The following is a 21,569-nucleotide window of genomic DNA, read 5'->3' as shown; positions in this document are numbered from 1 at the left end:
TAGGTTAAGTTATTTAAGTAAGGGGGGAGTTACAGCTGGCAATCCAGAGAGGTAACGCAGCCTCAATGCCGCAGGCGGAGGTTTTAGAAGGGGTCATCATCATCAATATTTAAGAGCTATGCTATTCATTTATTTTATTAGTATGTTTTCGTTTTATACACGATGATTTATAATCGGTGATCAGGAACCATTTTTTCTAATTCAGTCAGCGATGGCGATCACATTTATGTATGAAACCAACCGCGAAATCGCGAAAAAAAAATTAACTCTCTCATAGAAAATATCAACATCGGACCAGCCCAAATGTATCAAACAGGCATTTTCAGTGTTCCGTACAAAACTTTGTTCACGGAACACTTATTTCTTTGTGATTTCGAGGTTGGTCCCATAGTTAAATGTGATCGCCATCGATGACTGAATTAGAAAAATTGGTTCCTGATCACCGATTACATTTCTTGGTGTATAATATTATAAGTATTAGTTTAATTCTTAGATAAAATTGTAAAATATAAAACAATATTATATTTAACCAGTAAACAACTTATTACAGCTACTACTTACCAGCGGGGCTCAGAATTATACTGGTTTCAGTTTTGGTCTCGACTACGCGATTGGACAGTATTACTAGGCCGGATATTAGACTTTTTTTGTGGAATTGTGTGGTAGTTTTAAGGTAAATGTCGCTACGCACCTGAGGGCCTACTATTAAAACGTTAATCTGCCTCTTTATCGCTCGAACGCTCAAGAGCGATAGAGAGGCAGATAACGATTTTCGGTTTTTTTGATGTTGGTTCTATGGATAAGTCTCTGACCCTTTAGATTTAGATAAGTCATGTAAATGAACTGATATTATATAATAATATATTCACCGAGGTCGAACCAGCTTCTGTACCATCACCTGCAATAATATGTTACTCTTCGAAGGCCGCAAAAATATGTGACACGCTCTTATGGCTCTACAAATAAGGTCGTGTTAGATATTTTTGCGGCCTTCGTTGTGTAACATATTATTGCAGGTGACTGTACCTCGGTTACAATCAGAGGACCGTTTTTCAGAATGTCACGAATTGAGGCGATATTTTTAAAATAGAAGTTTCTGTAATACATCGCACTTTCGAACTCCCGGCTCTTGAACCGGCCTACAACATTGATAACGGGGTTTGATCAGTAGGTAGGTACGAAAAGTCGTGCCCTGTGATATCATGGTGACATGTCACGTACACCATGATATTAATATCGCTAGCTTGTTTTTGCGGAGGGGTTGAGGCTATTTGGAGATAATTCGCGAACTATATTACAAATCATGGTGACATGACCATGCCGATATGGCAAGTCACGTACACATGATGTTTATAAGTATGGCTATCTTGTTTTCGAGGAGGGGTTGATGGTTCGTGAATTATCTCTATTACATAAGCGGGCCTCTAACTGGTTGTCATGTGGCTAACATACGAGTCATATACGGCCCTTGTCCTTATAAAAAAAATACAAAAGTAAAATAGCGCTTTTTACCTGCTACAATTTTGACCTGCCTCCTAAAGTAAAGGAAAAACTGATGATTATAATAATTTATTTAAATATATTATTTATTATTTGTATGTCTTTCCCATCACGGAACAATGGTGTTCCGGACCTTTGGGAGGCGTGCGCGGAGCCGAAGCCAACACGTAGAGGCCCTTTTGACACTTTAATGAAATGTAAGGGGTACACCGAGCGGAGGCTGCCCTTGCCAGTGTCATGGGACGCACGCAGAGGCAGCACCCGCCAGGGTGTAAGGACTATTGAGAGTTGATGGAATCTAAAATGAAGTAGGTTATTGGGTGAAAGCGATGGACTAAGAACTGAGCTATGGGGTAAAAAACCGGACGCCTGCCTAATAAAACGGTATGCAATTTTATTTCCGGCAGACGGTGACTCGCCCTCACAAGATGGGCCCCCACAAAAAGCGACATCTAGGATGGCTCAAGGGCAACACCGGTGTGAGCGGCTCAGGGGTGTCGAGAGGTGTGCGCCGCTTTCTACCCAGTGGCTGTTAACAGCCACTGTGCCAACTCGCGTCTTATGCATATTTCACTTCCACCCCTGGAGCTTATAGCTCTAACGACTCCACTCTGGCCGGCCGGCTAAGGCAAGCCAGAGGCAGAGAATCCTGTCCCACCCACCCTCCTTGCGGGTAACAGAACTCTCCAGGAGCACTCGGGTACGTGAGGTCGCTAATCCCCAACAGCTCGCCACAAGCTGCCCTGCGTTGACTAATTGCACTGGTAAAACCAGCGGGCGATGGGGTCGTCACATCCCTACGCCTATTTATTATTTGTATTATTATACATATATTTTTATTGGTGATTAGCGAAACGCCTTATAAATACTACAGCCACTACCACTACAGGTCACCAGAGGGCTGGCAAGTACATATATACATATTTTACTCGGCGTATACTCGTATTAAGCATTACGACGTAGTTACAGGGGTATACTGCTATTAATAAGCATATTTTAAGAATAAAGAATTAATTTAATTTTTAACACGTCACTCAAAAATAATTAGGAATACCATTCATTTCAACCCTTTTAATATCTGGTTTCTTTTATTTAAGCACTATTCAAATAATGATAATTCTAAGTTCATTAACTACTTTTCAACGTCTTAAATTCACAAAAAACTTCAGAGTTTATTAATTTTCTAAACAAGGATATGTACACAAGGATAAAAATATTGTAATGAACGAAATTAAGCGTTTTAATTAATACTGTATTTGGACAAGATTCGTCAGATCTAAGCGTTCTTTATTTTATTGTATTTTCTGTTTACTGTTAAAATGTCATCGTATTTTATTATTGTATGTTTGTTTACAGAAACTAAACGAGTCCCAGAAATGGTGTTTTTCTTCAGGAGAATCACGAAAAGGTAAGATTTTTACAATTCATATGTGTCGTTTTTACTCAAATGAAAAATTCAAACTGTTTTGGCAATTTGCTGCCAGGTAACGAAATAAATTCGCGATAGACCCGTTAGTTAATATGGCTTATAATTATTTCTTTAATGTTTTCCTTTTTAACGACGCAAATGGTGGGATTGTACTTGCGGTTTTAAATGATTTGGAGATGATTAAACATATCAAAGACCATATACAGTGTGGAAACATAAGTCGGGCCCTGGAGGGAAACTACCTTAAATCCTTAGTTGTCCTGTTCTTAATCCTGTTTCTTTTTAAAAAATAAAGGAATGTCTCCTTTAAGTAAAATGAGCCGGCTTAAGGATTTAAGGTAGTTTCCCTCCAGGGCCCGACTTATCTTTCCACACTGTATAGGTATATAAGTATATAGGGGTCTCGGCCCCGAATACGATTTCGTACCTTTTGGCATCAAGTCCCTTGGCCTGTGGGGTCCGAACGCGTGTCTACACTTTTTAAGGATCTATCTAAAAGAATAGCAGACGCCATCCGTCGTGGAGCTGGCAGCTTCCTCGCACAAATAATAAGTATTGCGGTACAGTGAGGAAATGCTGCCAGCATCAACGGCACCATACCGCAGGGGAATAGCTTTTATTTATTTTAATAGTAGTTTTATTTATCTTTAGATAGATAAGTTTTATAGGTAAGTTATTTAATTCTGTTTTATTTATAGGTACCTATATTAAGTTTATTTTAAGTAATTTGTCAGTTAACAAAAAACTATCAAAAAATATCATAGGTAAGTATACTTATTTTACATCAAAGACCACTCTTTATAGCTGGTTTGTTACTGCACACCGTTGTATGGGGACCTTGCACTTTGAGACTATGCGCTGAAACTTGGCACAGTTGATTGTTAGCTGGTCTTGAGCAGATACAGACCGGGAGCCGTCGAGAGCCACCTCTCATTTAGTGGGGGGGGGGAAGTTCGACGCTGCCGCGCTTCACTTGGAGCAATATTTCTCTAAAACTATACCTATTAGGGCATGTAATATATCATTTTCGGATAAATTAAGGATGAGGAATCTAGTTTTGGAATAAAAACAATGCACTTTCTAACAAAAAAAAAAGCATAAAGTAGAAAAGACTAAAAAACGTATTTTTGATTTTTTCACAATTACCAATTTTTTTTTAAAGTGTAGCAGGAATCTGGAAACAAAAAATACAATCGTAAAGCTACACTTATTACGTTTAAGAAAATATATAGTTTATTATACAAAACTGTTGATAAATGGGACATAAAAAATAATATTAAGCGTGGGTCAGAGTGATCTCAATACAAAATATTATGAATGTGGGAAAGTTACCTATAATTTGTTCTACAATCGTTTATTTTTCTTGTTTGTCGTAAATAACTCGTAAACGGTAGCCCACAGCAAAAACATATATTTTACGTAAATAATCTGTTTCAGATTTCTTATAAAATAAGTGGTACTTTTTTTCGCTACCATCAATATTAAAAAAAATATTGAAGGGAGAAAATAAATACTTAGGTCTCCTTTTTTAGTCATTCGTAAATAACTCGTAAACGATGGCCAATAGCAAAAAAATTTTTAGTACAGGAATAATTTACATAAAATTTCCTACAAAAAAGGTAATTCAAACTTTTTCGCTAGGATCAATATTTAAAAAGGGGACCTTAGAATTTATTTTCTCTCTTTAATATCGTTTTTAGGGTTCCGTACCCAAAGGGTAAAAACGGGACCCTATTACTAAGACTCCGCTGTCCGTCCGTCCGTCCGTCCGTCCGTCCGTCCGTCCGTCTGTCACCAGGCTGTATCTCATAAACCGTGATAGCTAGGCAGTTGAAATTTTCACAGATGATGTATTTCTGTTGCCGCTATAACAACAAATACTAAAAAGTACGGAACCCTCGGTGGGCGAGTCCGACTCGCACTTGTCCGGTTTTTTTAATAAAAAATGTGCCCAAGGTTGAAAAGATTCGAATAACAAAACCAAAAAACTTACACATGTATTTTCATGGGAAAAGAACTCATTTATTGTATAATAAGTGTTATAAATGAATATAAAATTAAATACAATTAAGACAACTAAAGCTAAAAAAAAATAAAAATACCTACCTATCAAAATTTTGCGCCCTCGGTAGGGTGCCCATCACGCAGGCAGCGTTCCCACGCTGGATTGCTATGGCCAATCTTTGCGCGAGAAAACTGCCTGCGCGAGGGTCACCTGTGGCCTTCCTTAGGCGTTTGCTGAGCGCAAAATGAATGAGTTCTTTTCCCTTGTAAAAATATTTTTTTTTTTAATTGGAAATCTCAGGATGTGATCTCAACACATTACCTATACAATATCTAAGTAGGTATATAAAAAATAATAATGACACTACGTTTTGTAAGGAAACTCTCTCTCCCTCTAATTATTATTTTGCGATAATTTTAATTAGCAAGAGTCGTTGTTTATCGTTTATCAACGGGGGCAAAGGTGGAGAGGCGCGGACACACACCCCCGCGCTTATCAATTATTGTGCAATCAACTTAGAGGAAACTTTTAATAAAGCGTTAGTTTAGTTTAGACACTTTAGACTATGAAATTTTGAGAATATTTTTTTTTGCAAGCTCTTAATTAAATTAAGGTAATTTTATTAAAGAGAATGTAATTTTTTGCCATTGTTACACTATTTTTTGCCAATGTAGGTAGGTATATATTCGGAATTATACAGTGTGAAAAATATATACATATATATATATTATACCCAATTAATATCCATCCTTTTTAAACTGTCATTCAAAATATCACAAGCTTTATATTAAGACGAAAGGGACGACCGCCTTGTAACCGGTTTTCCATACAATCGTATTTCTCATTTTGCTCTCTAAACATTAATAAAATAAAATAAATTTACATATATAATTTAACCTATATACGTCCCACTGCCGCGCACAGGCCTCCTCTCAAGCACGAGAGGGTTTAGGCTATAGTCCCTACGTTGGCCTAATGCGGGTTGGGGACTTCACATACACCTTTGAATTTCTTCGCGGATGTATGCAGGTTTCCTCACGATGTTTTCCTTCACCGAAAAGCTAGTGGTAAATATCAAAAATGATATTCCGTACATAAGTTCCGAAAAATTCATTGGTACGACCCAGGATTTGAACTCACGACCTCCGGATTGAAAGTCGGACGTCAGATCCACTTGGCCACCACGGCTTTTTAATATATTATGATATTAATATCATTGAACATATTTTTACACAATTTGATGTATTTTAATCATGCCCGACCGTTTGTATTTTCGATTTTTTTAATTATTATGAGTTAGGAGCAAATAACAGGTTTCATAATAAAATTTAAAAGCCTCTAACTCTTATAATAAAGTAAAAATATAAAAAAATCAAACGGTCGGGCATAGCTATGACAAAAAGAATAGATAGTATAGAGGGGTCCTGACATTGTAAATTTTGTAGTCACTGTGAATTTACTGCCATCTATCGACACACGACTAAAACTCAAAATGAAAACGTATAAAGTTATCAAATGATTACAATACATCAAATTGTGTAAAAATGTTTTCCATAATGCCTATATCCAGGGAGGAAAATGAGGACTACATTTGTACCTATGGAGAATCGATCGTCCCCTATCCTCTTAATATAAGTACATTGAAATGCCCTAAACACGTATACATGCGTCACCGCAGTACCAAACATCATCTAACATCAAACATCAACATTTATTCAGCAAATAGGCCACAAGGGCACTTTTACACGTCAACATTGAATTTACATACAAGCAAAAATAATAACAATACATCAACAATTTTATAAAATACAACTAACAATTCAATCTAACGTATTACAATTACTAAGAGATGTATATGGTCTCTTAATGTCGAATTACATAAAAAATACAGATACAAAACACAAAAAAAAGCTATAATAAATGTCTCTAAATAGGTGTCAGAACTATAAGATTATATAGTTTATCAAATTATCCTTAGAGATGTTACCACTACATGGGTGCCCCTTAATACGCCTAACATAAATTGTCATAATATGAATTCGCATAACAGATTTGGCATAAAATAATTGTTCATAACATGGAATAGGTATAATAATAAAAAAGCATAACATTTATTGCGCATAATAATAAATCCGCATACTTGTATTATGCATAACATTATTAACTATAACTTTAACTGTCACAAAATGAATTAGCATAATTTTATAAAGCGAGGGAGTTAGATGGATCAGGGCAAAAGTGGCAAAACCAATTCGGTTAGGTTCAGGAAGGAAGCTTAGTTTCGCTTCGCTCCCGCATTACCCTTCGATGTTAGGTTAGGTTAGTTTTTTTTTCTAACAGCCCGATAATAGATACCTATATTCACATCACATCCTAATTAACTCCTCAGATCTAATAAAATAAATAAAATAATATGCCATACAATCAAAATTACGTTAAAATATATAAAACAATAAGTATATACTATCCAATTTAAATTTGTCAGTACCTATAACGGGTAAATAGAACCATACCTATAAATTGTTAGAATGGAAAAAATAGTCCGAACTAAATTAAATTGGCTGCAATTGCTTCCAAATACCGCTTTATGGTGGCGTAACAATGTTTTTTCTTCCTTTTATATTTATACCATTTAATAATTATGCAAAGTAACGTTATGCTTATTACATTTATCCCAAGTCATCGTTATGACAATTTACGTTACGCGCATTAACATTATGCGTACTCAGTTATGCAGAATAATGTTATGCGTAATATATGTTATGCCAATTAGATTTAGGAGTATTACGTTATGCGAATTAAGGGGTCATCCATTAATTACATCACACGTTTAGGGGGAGGGAGGGGGTCAAGAAAATGTGACATGTTGTGACAAGGGGGAGGGGGGAGTCATAAACTTTGTGACGTCACTTAAACTTCATCAGTAACCGAAAATGTATTTAAATAATTTTATACGCTAATTATCATTTAAATAACAAGGTTTTGAAACGATAATCGTTTTTATTCGTTTAATTTTATTTCTTAATCGGTTTTGGGTTATAAAATTACTAATATTTCTTTTGACAAAAATATTTTGTTAAAATATTAAATAAATATTTGCCGATTTCGTTGAAGAAATGTGACGTCACACCAGGGGGGAGGGGTTTGCCAAATGTGACCAAGTGTGACAAGGAGGGGGGGAGGGGTAAAAAAATCTAGAAGTTCGTGTGACGTAATTAATGGATGCCCATATAACCATTCCAGTCGCAGAATCACAAAGTGGTAACTAAATGTCAGATGTGTCGTAACAGAGTCCACACAATGTGTCTAGAATTGTTTCGAAACAAAGTGTCGTCGCCGTGTCTACACTTTTCCGTAACAAGGTGTCGACACATTTGTGTGCACTTTGCGTGCGGTTTGCGACTAAATCTGACAGCAAATTTGTGACAGCAAATGTCAATATAAAATACCTCTTGAAAACCAAGGTTTGTCAAACTACTATTAGTGTCTCGTGTGCTCGTAAATCTAGTAAGTCATCATGGGCAATGCAAATGATAATAATCGACCGAAACCATATAAACACCCGTCAACCTTTTACAGAAAAGTTTTTAAAGAAATTCAATAAGCTACTTAGGTCAGGCAACGAATGCTCCAAAAGTTGTAGAGGGAAATGCTCGGAACACAATTTTTGACTCCGTAACTCGGTTTGACAAGTTAGGAGGTGAACATATCAAAAGTCCCCGGCCGTAGCCCTTGAGCGGGGGGGGGAGAGAGGGGGCTTTGAAGGTCTCATTTTCCCGTTTTTCGATTATATCTCGGAAACTATGCATCTCAGCGACATGGCCACTTATACAAAATGAAAGTTAATTTAATTTGTTACAAGTTTATTCCGTCAATTTTTTCGATATGTTGAATAGTTTTTGAGATACCCGCTCTTGAAAGTTTATTTAGGGCTCTCAATTTTATCTTGATATATCTATATCAGTGAAGGTGCTAGGCCGTGTTTGGTATCGTTTTCGTATAAATCTGGGGTGCTGAATCCATTTAAGATATCACATTGACACCATTCCACAAAATAAAAATAAATCTTTTTAGGGTTCCGTACCTCAAAAGGAAAAAACGGAACCCTTATAGGATCACTCGTGCGTCTGTATGTATGTCCGTCTGAATACACAAAATAGTTCTTTACCTATAGATGACAGGAAAACCTATTAGAAATGTGCAGTCAAGCGCGAGTCGGACTTAATGTACGGAACCCATAATACGCGAGTCCGACTCGCACTTGGCCGGTTTTTTTGAAACTCTTCTTGACGCTTAACCGCTGAACCGATTTCGTTGAAATTTGGTATAGAAATAGTTTGCGTCCCGGAACAGGACATAGGATAGATCTTATAACCAAAATCATCTTTTGAAGGTGTGAAAAGTGGCGTGGAAATTTGTACGGGAAATCAATAACCGCTGAACCGATTTATATGAAATTTGGGATGGTCTACATCTTTGATTTAGTTAAAAATGATGAAAAAACATGACTTCAAACCTAAACTTAAACAGTATTAACTTCAAGAAGTCAATTCTGAATTCCCCCCTACACCTCATTTCACACCCTTAAAGGATGATTTTTGAGATAACTTATTATATCCTGTCTCGGGACTCAAAATATATGTGTACCAAATTTAAATTAAAACTGTTCAGCAGTTTAAGCGTGAAGAGGAGTTTAAAAGAAAGTATTTTAAAAGTTTATATGTTTTTACTTCGGAATGGTGTCAATGTGATACCTTAACTAAATTTGGTACTGCGAATTTATACGAAAACGATACCAAACATGGCCTCGTAGCTTTACTGTTGTAGAAGTCAAAATAAAATTGAGAGCCCTAAATTCTTATTACTTGGCCAAACTTGTGTAGAAGGAAAAGGTAAAATAAAAGTCTTCGGCAGGAATATAAGACACAAATATATTTTTTTTTTGCGTTACTATTTTATTCATCAAATATAAACATACCTTGATTATACTATTCTAGTGAGATCCTCATAGATAAACAAAAACATTTACTTAAAAAATTACAAGGTCGAAATGTCACGGAACTTGTGAGAGTAATATGTGAAAAATATAAACTTTTATGACAAAAAAAATCTGGACACAATTTAAGAATCACCCAATTGCGTCGAGGAATCATCTGTATTTTTGCTTGTTTCATTACCTCCTCGCTTCTTTTTTGTCCTTTGTATTCTGTAGCAATTTGTTAGATCTGAAAATAAAGATAACTTGCGTCGTCACGGATGTCGATTTATAGGTTTTAGGGAGTGCAGAATTCGAAAACGATGATCATTTTATAATCCAAGATGGCGGCTACGTATTTTGTCATAAAAGTGGAATCCAAAATAGTCATCATTTTCGAAATCTGCGCCCCCTGAAACCTATAAAACGACATCCATGACGACTTTTATGACATAGTGCATGGCCGCCATCTTGGAATCCAAAATAGTCATCATTTTCGAAATCTGCGCCCCCTAAAACCTATAAAACGATATCCATGACGACTTTTATGACATAGTGCATTGCCGCCATTCTTAAATTGAAAATGTTATCATTTTCGAAATCTGCGCCCCCCAAAACCTATAAAACGACACCCATGACGACTTTTATGACATAGTGCATGGCCGCCATTTTGGATTCCAAAATGGTCATCATTTTCGAAAGCGGGGCCCCCTAAAACCTATAAAACGACATACATGACGACTTTTATGACATAGTGCATGGCCGCCATCTTGGAATCCAAAATGGTCATTATTTTCGAAATCGGCACTCCCTAAAACCTATATATCGACACCCATCTCGACTTTTATGACAAAGTGTTTTGCTACCATCTGCATGCAAGACATTTCTATTATTTTTACGTACAAAAATGGCCCCCTGTCAACTTTCAATCGAGATTTAATCGATAATTTATTCGATTAATATTCAGATTAATTCAATTTCAATCTATGTTAGGTCGACTAAACTAATCGCGATTAAAATTTGAGAATTAACTTTTTTTATTCCATTAATTAGTCGAATAAACAGTTAATCGATTAATGCCCATCTCTGACCACGGTTTTTTTACACTTTGAGAATATCTGAAAACAAATCAACACAAGGAGCCATTTTGCAAATCCAGTAACATACCAGTAACTTTGTTATTACTTTTGACAGCGCGTGTCATGTGTCAACACAGAGTCGACACAAAGTCGAAACATTGCAACTACTTTGTGACTGCAATATTTCTCAGCCTTAAACCATATTTATACATCATAATTAACAAGTTTCGTAGTATGTAAAGCGTTATTTCTGTTATTTAAGTATAGTATACGCATCGAAGTACTAAAAATGCTTCAAATAATATAGTTATGAACACAGGCACTGAGAAGTAAACAATTTCATTTCCGGCTAAACTAAAACAATGTGGTGGCGCGTTGATTATATTACACTTAGTTTATCAAATCACTCGAGCAGTTTAATTCCCCATAATAATTTAAGTCATATTGTAATATAAATGCAAACAATATATAATTACGTCTTGTAATCCGTTTTAGAGATGGCGTATTAATGTCACTGATTTTTATTTAAGTATTTTTCCATCTGACAGTTTCCATTTGACAGGAACAAAATGAACGAATGAACGAATGATTTTGGCATAAAGTAGTCGCAAACCCGAAACAATGTGTGCACACGGCGACCACACTTTATGTCACTTTGTGTCATGTGTCGACCCTTCCCCATTTCTGGTAACTGTGTCGACACGGCGACGACTCTGCGACTGGAATTGTGACCGAAACAGACGGTGTCGACACAAGATGTGTCAACACCGCGTCGTAACGGCGACTGGAAATGGTTGTATGGGTGACCCCTAATATAGACCCAGTCATCCAACCTACAAAGTCGCACACCTCGTTCAATATCTAGCTGTAACTACTATTGTAACAGTAGGTCCAATTGCGGCTATTCAATTCACTCGGACAACTACCTAAGTTGAGATACGTAACTTTGGAGACTTTTTATTTATTAGCCTATTATGGTGTCTAGGGTTGCCAGATTATTTTTTGAGATATATAATATTTGGCGATATAAAGGATCAAAAAATAAAGTATACACAGAAAAAACAAAGTATTTCTTTATTTCTTACATATTTTTTGCTTGTTCTAGTTTCAGTTTAAAATAAAGTATTTTAGCATACTTTATGTGTTTCGTATTTCATAAAGTATACGGAGGCCAAATATAGTAAAATACTATATATTATAGTATGCCTGGCAACCCTAATGGTGTCCCACTGCTGGGCAATGGCCTCTCCCCTTGTCTTGCACAAAATCCAATTTAGTGCCTCTTCCAGCAGCCAGTTGTTGAGAAAGGTGTGTAGGTCGTCCCGCCATCTCCGTCTGGGCGTGCCGCGTCGCGCCTTTCTTCTGGCATCTACTTGGTAGAAGTTACACTAGCTCATTTGTCTGAATGCATGCGGCAGACGTGACCGGCCCAGTCCCATACCAATTATTATTATAAATCTGTCTCTGGTTAACTGTTATTCCCAATGCACACAGTCCGCTGTTTTAATTTCAGGAAAAAAAAGGAATCAAAGAAAACTTTCATTTTGGAAATCGAAAACTTGGAATCCTATACAAAAATATGACAAGTTTCCGAAATTTTTACAAGTGGAAATTTCGCACTGACGGCACATCAGTACAGTAGGTATAGGTAGGAACCATCGCCCACACTATTAACTGTACCTACATCGGTGGACCTTATGCCTTTTGTAATAAGGTCCATCGATGTACAGTTATTTATGAGTCTTGCTGTTTGTACTACTTACATGATACACACTACACAGGCCTCTGCGAATTCGATTCACCCGCTCTCGCGCATGCAATAGAATGAGTTGCTCCACAAGGAAGTAATTCCTATGGAATCAGTCAGACGCAGGACGCAGCTCACTTTAATTTTTGACCGACTTAAAAAAGGGAAGATTTTCTAATTATATTTTTCACAAAGAAAGCTAGAAAATTAGAATGCCACCAAGTTTATCACTACACCTTATAAAACAAACACCCCCGCCGCATTTGTCTGTTTGTGTGTATGTATGTTCGCGATAAACTCGAAAACTACTGAACGGATTTTCATGCGGTTTTCACCTATCAATAGAGTGCTTCTTGAGGAAGGTTTAAGTGTATAATTTGTTAAGGTTTTGTGTAACCCGTGCGAAACCGGGGCGGGTCGCTAGTTGTTAATATATATAATTATTAAGTTAATTGTGTTGATTTTTACAATTTTTGTACTAACTAAATTCTCACTAATCGAACAAAAAGGTGTGATATAAAATAATTAATTTATAAGGTAAGATACAAGTACCTACTTTATACCTACACTTCTAAACATAAGCAACACGTGTTCCAACGTATGTCATTGAAATCCGGACTTCAGTTTATACTTCCGTCACCTCTGAACTGTTCTAGAATTAGTTCAAGATTACAACTTTAACCTTCGCAAATTCAGAACTAACGTCACACGCCTTCAAATTTAGAGCTTATTACAATGCAAAAAGGTAACATTTGACTTAGCACTGTTAATTAAATACGAGCTTTTTGAAATATCACATCAGACTAACGAGACATCTAATTATTATTTTATAGACAGCCAATTAACGTTAACCTACGACATGCGATTTCCAGTAATATTTTTGTTTACAAATACAATTTATGCGCAGTAGTAGTCTACCTATAGGTTTGTGTTTTGATCAATTGAGTTCCGCATAATCAATAATGATGAGTAATGATTGTCTATTTATTTTAAATAGGATTCCCGAAGTACAGTCAATGTCAAGAATGATAGGTATTAAGTCGTGCTATCGTCATTAAACTACGTCCAAAAAAGAAGTATGGGCACCGTGGCTGTCATATCGTTTTGTGTGGTAGGACACAGCACAGCGCATGCCTTCCAGAGCTCAACTGGGGAAGTGCCTCCATCTTACCACAGATTATACAATATTACAGAAAACCGCGCAGCCAAAAAACACTGCTTACCATCAGGGCGGGTCGTATACTTGTTTTCCACTGACGAATATGAAGAAAAAAAACGTGGCGTGGTGCCTTGACCAGGATTATTAAAACCCTTTTAAAGTTTGGCTTTAGTCATCTCCCTCTATTCTTTTCGTCTTCGACTTTCTTACACTATACCTAGTATACTAACATCAGCATTCTCCTAGATCCTTGATAGCAAAAGCGTCATTCGTTTTTTTCATTCGTTAAATATTTATAAACGTTCTTCCTAGTTTATAATTGGAATAGCTTCAAGGTCCTACAATCACGAATGCCTTTCATTTGTACCATTTTATTATGTTTGATAGGTAGAATTTATGTAAACTTAGTATACCATGGTAATACGATAGAAGGACGACTGAATAGGGTATTCTCCTACTAGTCAACTCGTTTCTTTTTTAGAACTGTCAGAACGATTTGCTAATATGGAATTTATATGGAACATTACACAATGACTTCACGGTCAACTCATATACCTACTTTTTATAGGTATTTCTATCCGATTTATTAAATAGAACTTATATATGTTTTTCTAATAATTATCTGGTGCTTTATTTTATAAATGGTGTGAAATAATTTATTTTAAATACAGTCAAATACCCTATTGTTAGGTGTGTGAAGCTTATAGTTTCTTACAATCGGTATAAATAGTGTTATTGTGGTGTGAGAAACTGTAGCGCTTGATAAACATTACGTATGCAATATATCACCCATTAGTAATAGATCAGTACACTATTTAATAACAATAAATATGTTGTGACGTATATCAGATGACGGGTATTTGTTATTTTTCACCACACCAGCTCGGAAAGGCTTACTTTGCACTTCAAAAACGGATAGCAAAGTGCAACATCAGTAATTCACATGTGAGGCAAAGTAATCAAATGCAAATTTTGAGTTGTTTTCTTATGTTTGCTGGTAGAATTGACTTTTAAATGATGATTTTGGATGATAAATATTTAATAACATTCATTTGAATTTGATTTGGTTTGATTTTGTTTGATATTTTACATTTAATATTTGCTTCGGGTTGGTGTGGTGAAAAATTTTGTCTTTCACTCGGGGGCAAATTTTGTTTAACCCTCGTGCTTTGAAACCCTTGCAACGCTCAAGATTCCATTTTTCGAACCACTCGCTACGCTCGTGGTTCAATTTTTGATCTTTCGCTTGCTCGGGTATCAATATTAGCACGAGCGGTTAAACAACAACTTTGCCCCCTTGTAAAACAAATAACTATTAATTAATAAACGTCAACTTTTGTGAGTTTTGTAGTTAACTGAAATTTATTTGCAAATACGCGTCACGCTGTTCGTATGTTTACTTTTTTGCGAGGATTAAATGTCCTAACGGGACATTAATGCCACCTGGACTGTAAAGCTCACTTCTAAGGTCCCGAATTCTCATTTTATAGGACCAAAATTCGGGATTCCCCGATTTTCAACTAAAGAAAGGGATAGCGAATATTCTACCACGCACCAAAGAATCTTAAGAAACTTACATAGCAACAAGATACATAAATTATAAATAAGTATTAAGGCCTGTCCAGAGGAGAACAATTTTTCGCCAATCTGATTAAATTGTCGATCAAATCAGGTGGTGCCAACCAATATGGCCACTTTGGTCAATTTTAAATTTATGGTGATATTTGAGCGCTCCAAATCAAAAAAATGCCCCCAAACGCGAATACTAGCGTCACAAATTGGTATTCTTGCGTCCGCACCTCCATTTTATCGGTAATATCGATCATAATCGGCGGCTAAATTCGGTGAGCCAAATTGGCGTTTGCGTCCGCACAGCCTGATTTGATCGGACAATTTAATCAGATTGGCGAAAATTCTCCCCGTGTGGACACCCCTTTATTTAATCTTTGTTTTGTGTAACATAGATTAGTTCGACAGCTCTAGTTGTTTTGCAAAGTTGGTAGGCAACAAGATAACAAAATGAGCTCTGATAGTGATAGTTTTATTTAGAAGCAATTGACGATCGCTGATGATGATGATGAGCGTATCGCTTACGGTTCCCTTTAATAGTCCTCTCCTTTGCGGGAACATATTATAGTCTGTATCTTTTATGTATTTAAATAAAAGTAAACAAAATCTACCCTCAAATGGTTTCTTAAGCCAGTAGCCAGTTGAGGGTAGATGAAAACATTACATGATCAAATAATGTTGGTTAAAGTCAGGTCGTTCAGTGACAGATCCAGGCGGTTTTGTATTTCGTTGGTTAACCAATAAATGTTATAAATACCCGAAAATGTACAAATTGTTTTTTTACTTTTATTTAAATACCTAAAGATACAGACTATAATAATTGCTCGGAGCAATGCTAAGCCGAACGCAGCCGAGAATGCCCGAAAGGATCAGTTTCATCCCCCTGCTTCTGCGTAATGACGTCATCAAAATGGCTCCCGCCTCATTGCAATTACTTCATATTGCACCCAAACTATGCATCGGACATACACATAAAGGTGTGTGAAGTCGCCAATCTTTGGGCTAGCGTGGGGACTAACCCCTTATTCATAAAACTTTTCGGGCCGGATTGATTTAAATTATGTTTTATCCCTTTCTTACAAATACATAAGTCAAAATGACAAATAAAGACAAACGATTATTAACTAATTGAGGTTTGTAATTGTAGCGCGTTTATGAATAAGGGGGTAAAGCTACAGCGCGAGCCGTGACAATTTTCCAACACAATTCGCTGGCCTAATATTACAGGGTTCTATGTTACATTTTCAAGATAGTCGAAATTCGACTTAATATCACTATGACAATGTTCAAATTTCAGTTCGATAAAAGTGAAACATAGAACCCTGTAATATAGGGGCCGGCGACATGTCACAAGGATAAATAAAATAAAATAAATTAATATTATGGGACGTCTTACACAGATCAACCTAGCCCCGAACTAAGCAAAGCTTCTACTATGGGTGCTAGGCGACGGCATACCTACATACATTACATATATACATATAAACATCCAAACTCAGGAACAAATATTTGTGTTCATCACACAAATAAATACCCTTACCGGGATTCGAACCCAGGACTATCGGCTTCACAGGCAGGGTCACTACCCACTAGGCCAGACCGGTCGTCAAATAAATCTAGACTTTACAATCAATGAATGTTTGCCGTTGGTTGGTTCTAATTTTGCACACGCTACGTTTGGAAAAGTACCTACAGTTTCGTCAGCGACTTTTATCGGGAGGTGTGTCGACCGGTTATCAACGTATTATTTATGACTCGCACGAGGCGCGTAACGTGACGTTACGTCAGTTGAACTTCAACTTTTAAAGTTGACAACAAGGTTACATAAAAAAAAAAACATTATGGTAACAGCGACATCTACTTGTCCATTAATTCATTATTTAATTTCTGATTTTTCCCTTGCTATTTAAATTTCACGGGTTTAGGTAAAATACTGGCCACATGATCTGGGTCAGCAGTTATTTGAGAACACCAGTGCAGCGGGTTCCGATATCATTGCCTAGTTAACTTTGGACCCCTTTTATATCTGCTATGTGTAATTAAAATATGTATTAGGTACTTGAAAAAATCGAGAACGATCTTTTATTTATACTGAATATGGACATCAATTATTAGGATATGTACTAGAAAATACATCTAAGAATGATATGGCCAGCAAGTGGTTATCCATCTCAGACCGATTGTGAACAATAACCGATATTATGAATTCTGTGAAATCAACCAGAACCATATTTTATTTTATTTATTTGGAAAGGGAACAGAAATAAGTGAGCATGAGATAAGTTTACAGAGACACACTAAGGACATTCACTTATTTCCTTAATAGCTCTCACTAAATTATGTATAACAGAAATAGACATAGACAGTCAGAATCTGAATTCTATTTAAGGAGCAACTTAACCTGCTGAAAACTTGCTGTTCGACTAATATCATCTGATCTCAGATAAGATAAGACATCTGACAAAAAACAATGCCCTGTATAGGTATAAATTATACCGTCTTTACCATAAGGGCACACGGGGCCCGTGCCCAGGGCCCCCATCCTCAGGGGGCCCCGAAGGACAGGCAGTAACACTATATTTGATTACCCATATATAATAAACCAATAAATAGAAGAAGATCATAGTAGAAAAATGTTAGTTTAATTAGCTTTCTATACTTTCCAAACGGGCCCCAAATTCTTAAGTGCCCAGTGGCCCCAGCATAGTTTAAGACGGCCCTGGGTATAATAACCGCTTTTGATGGCTCCAAGTCAGCACTAAGTAGATATTTATAGTATTTATACCTACATAATGACTATAATTAGATATGATCATCGATCGATAATGTTTATTTACCTGAACTGTGATACTTCACATCGATTGAACTTTGCGCGGATTAAAAGCAATTGTTTGTAACAGATAAAAATACCCTCGTGAATGAGTAAGCGTATTGATAATGCATAAAGAACAATATATACCTATATGATTAATAACATTGATTGGACCCGGAACCCGGATTCTCTGGCTTTAACTAGGAATCCCCTAAGGCATTGTTTTAAATTAAGCTTTTAATACTTACCTAGAACAACGCGCCAGATTGAAAAATCTTTAAAATGTGTAAATTATTTTACAGTACATATGGTCCTTTTTTCCCGCACTAGTGCGTGAAATAGCACTTTTCGTGCGTATGTCAAAAGCTTTTAAAGGGCCATATGTAATTATGTACTGTAAAACGTTGTACCTACGATACACGCGCGAATAGGTAATTCGCAACTCGTGTCGATATAAAACACTCCCTTCGGTCGTGTTTTATTTATCGCCACTCGTTTCGAATTTCCCCTTTTCCGCCCTTCTATCGTAAATAACTAAACTATTATTTTATTTTAGCATTATTTTATCTTTGGGTAAAAGTATCTAAATTGAGTATTCATTATTCATTGTGTGTGATGCGCCTGAAGCGGATATACTTAGTAGGTACCTACATATAAGTTAATTTTATAATTTTAGGTGCATTTTTAAATATTGATAAAGTTGTAATACATATTACATACCTAGAAATTCTTTAGGTAGGTAGTTACCATATTCCTGTTTTTATTCGAGTCGAGGAAGGCGTGTTCTTTAAAAGTATGTTGACTTTGTGACATTTAAATCAGAAATATCGGAGCTTTTTAACGCTAAAATGTCTCCCGTACACTTATTCGGAAACCTTTAATATGATGCCAATATAAATTAAATACCATTTTACCGCACAACTAAACTGGTACCTAGAAGAACACAGTAAAATAACTGTTGTTTGAAAAAATATTTAACAAACAATTGAATTTAAATAAAAGTACAATGATTTAAAGCGTATACCTAAAAGTAGCTTTCTTATAATAAGTCACTCTAAGTTATTCAGAATAAAACTGAATGACAAGTGACATTGTAATCAATTGGTATCATATTGTACGATTCAGAATATGCCATGGCGACCACAGGTATTTTAACTAGATTTTCTGGTTTCGATCAAAATAACCAAAATTGGTTTTTAACTTAAGTAACTTTACTTTAATAGTAGGTAGGTACAGTCGCTACATCTTAAGAATGACTTGTGTTATAGGTAATTTGTCGTATTGTGTTTAAGAAGTTTAGCGTAATGTGGAGATATAATTTTACTTAGGTATTTACATACAAACTTAATATACATACCTATAAATAAAACATAATTAAATAACTAACATATAAAACTTAAAAACAAAATCTAAAAAAAAAAACAAATCTCTATTACCCTGCGGATCGGTGCCGTAGATGCTGGCAGCATTTCCTCGCTGCATTAGGTACCTACCTAAGTAAAACAACACTCACCCATTGAAGTTACTTTACTTCCATGTTTTGTTTCCTTATTATGATGTGTCTGTCTGTTTGTATTGCATTTACTCGTGTAATGACGATACGTTTCATAACACTTAACATGTTATTGTAAATGTTTGTGTGATTGAATTGTGATTATCGATTGCTATCCGGTTTTTCTTTACAACCTTTATGTTGGACTCGAAAAGAAAAAAAACTGTTTTTTTTCTGTGGCTCTTACTGACGCGCGGAGGTGCTGAAAATTGAGACAGTGTCACGGAGTTTACCGCGAAAATCGAACCTACCTCTCCGTCACCCGAATATGCAAGAGCGATACAGAGGCTGCGTTTTGCGATTTTTGTATATAGGGTAGGTAGACCCTCAAGTGTCAATTGTCGTGGTGAAATAAGCACCTGATTGGCCTGATGCTCACCTGATAACAGATTAGGCACCAAGATATTTTAGAAACCGTTACGAATATTACATATTTTTTGCAGTTGACTCTATATGGCCCTTAGACTCAACCCTATCTTTATTTTGTTTATATTTTTATCTTTATTACTTATTACTAGTCATTAGTGACATAGTAAAGGCAAATAATGACGTCAACGGCCATATATGTGTCGTACGTGCGTATGTATAAAACCAAGCCTTCTAATACAAATAATGCAATGCCTTTCGTTCCGTCACAAAATGACGCAACAGTGCCTTGAAGTTGCTTGGAGTTGATGAAATATAACGCATTCTTACCCAGTCTCAGTAACAGAAGATACTAGTACTTACCAGCAACATATCTAACAACTATAAACAGTGATAAATCGTTAGATAAAGGTTAAAAAACAAGTTTGCATTTGTTTTTAAATTGCACACGTAACACTCGACACACCCGCGCTCTCGGCCAATCACAGCGCGCCGTGCGCTCAAGCCCCTACTATAAAAGAACTCGCGCGCAACATTTTCAAATTATTCCACATTCAAACGCGCAAGCAATTAGTTGGTCGTTAAATGGGTGATAAATTAAATACAATAGCATACTATAGATGGCTCGTGTATCTATTTAGTTTCACGAATTCAGAAGAAATTTAGCAATTCTTGTAATTTAGTTTTTTTTAATCAGAAAGTATTAATTTATTTTTGTTATTTTAATTCAGTGAACGGTATCTGCTTTAATTATTTCGTATTTTTTTAATTAAATTCTTTAAAAATGCTGCACTTCAAGTCGGTTCCTGAAGACTACGTCAGGCAGTCTGCCAAGTGAGTATGGGCCCATAGTTTGACCTCTGACTTTAATGGCATGAGTTTCATGAAACTTCATAATTAAGAATCAAAGAAATTTCTACACCTTTGATTAATCATTAACAGAAATAAACAGTGTACAAGCAACTTTCTGGAATGGTACTTTTAAAAATTCCTTACTTACTTACTCCGTTGGCTCAGCGACCTAAAATGAGACTTGGCCTCCGACACAAGACTTAAAAATTCCTTCGTCACATTTAGTTTTTCTTTGTAATGTGTTTTATTTTAAACGTATGAGATGCAAAGGACGAAACGACAGACTTCAATTTTAGAACAAATGACGCAAACGTCTTGCAGCCAATCAAAAGCACATCTAACTCATGACAACTTTAGTACCTATTCATTTAATTAATGTTAGATCGAGTAATTTCTTGGTCTAGAATTCTGAGCTACAAATTCGAAATTTTCATATACCTTGTTATCACAATGTAGAAGCAGCACACGCCTGGTATGCCAGGCATAAGGTTGCCCCATATACCGCGCTCAATCTACTCAAGATG

At 36.1% G+C, this 21,569-nt stretch overlaps 1 protein-coding gene across 2 annotated transcripts in view; it reads left to right on the top strand.

The window, feature by feature from the left end:
* The first annotated feature begins 2,886 nt into the window (after nucleotides 1–2,886).
* LOC134800714 (phosphoenolpyruvate carboxykinase [GTP]-like) overlaps nucleotides 2,887–21,569 on the top strand; it is a 33,743-nt gene continuing 15,060 nt past the window's right edge. Inside the window, exon 1 of one of the 2 annotated variants that reach the window (XM_063773226.1) lies at nucleotides 2,887–2,908. Coding sequence is in view for 1 of the 2 variants with exons in the window: in XM_063773227.1 (XP_063629297.1) it covers nucleotides 20,978–21,027 (50 nt within the window). In the remaining variant the exon portion in view is untranslated. Of the gene's footprint in view, nucleotides 2,909–20,733; nucleotides 21,028–21,569 lie in introns of those variants that run through there. The other variant, XM_063773227.1, reaches the window with a different exon arrangement.

The sequence above is a fragment of the Cydia splendana genome, chromosome 20 (assembly GCF_910591565.1).
Source record: "Cydia splendana chromosome 20, ilCydSple1.2, whole genome shotgun sequence".
Taxonomy (NCBI): Eukaryota; Metazoa; Arthropoda; class Insecta; order Lepidoptera; family Tortricidae; genus Cydia; species Cydia splendana.
The sequence above is the reverse complement of the archived record's forward strand: the minus strand, read 5'-3'. Positions and strand labels throughout refer to the sequence as shown.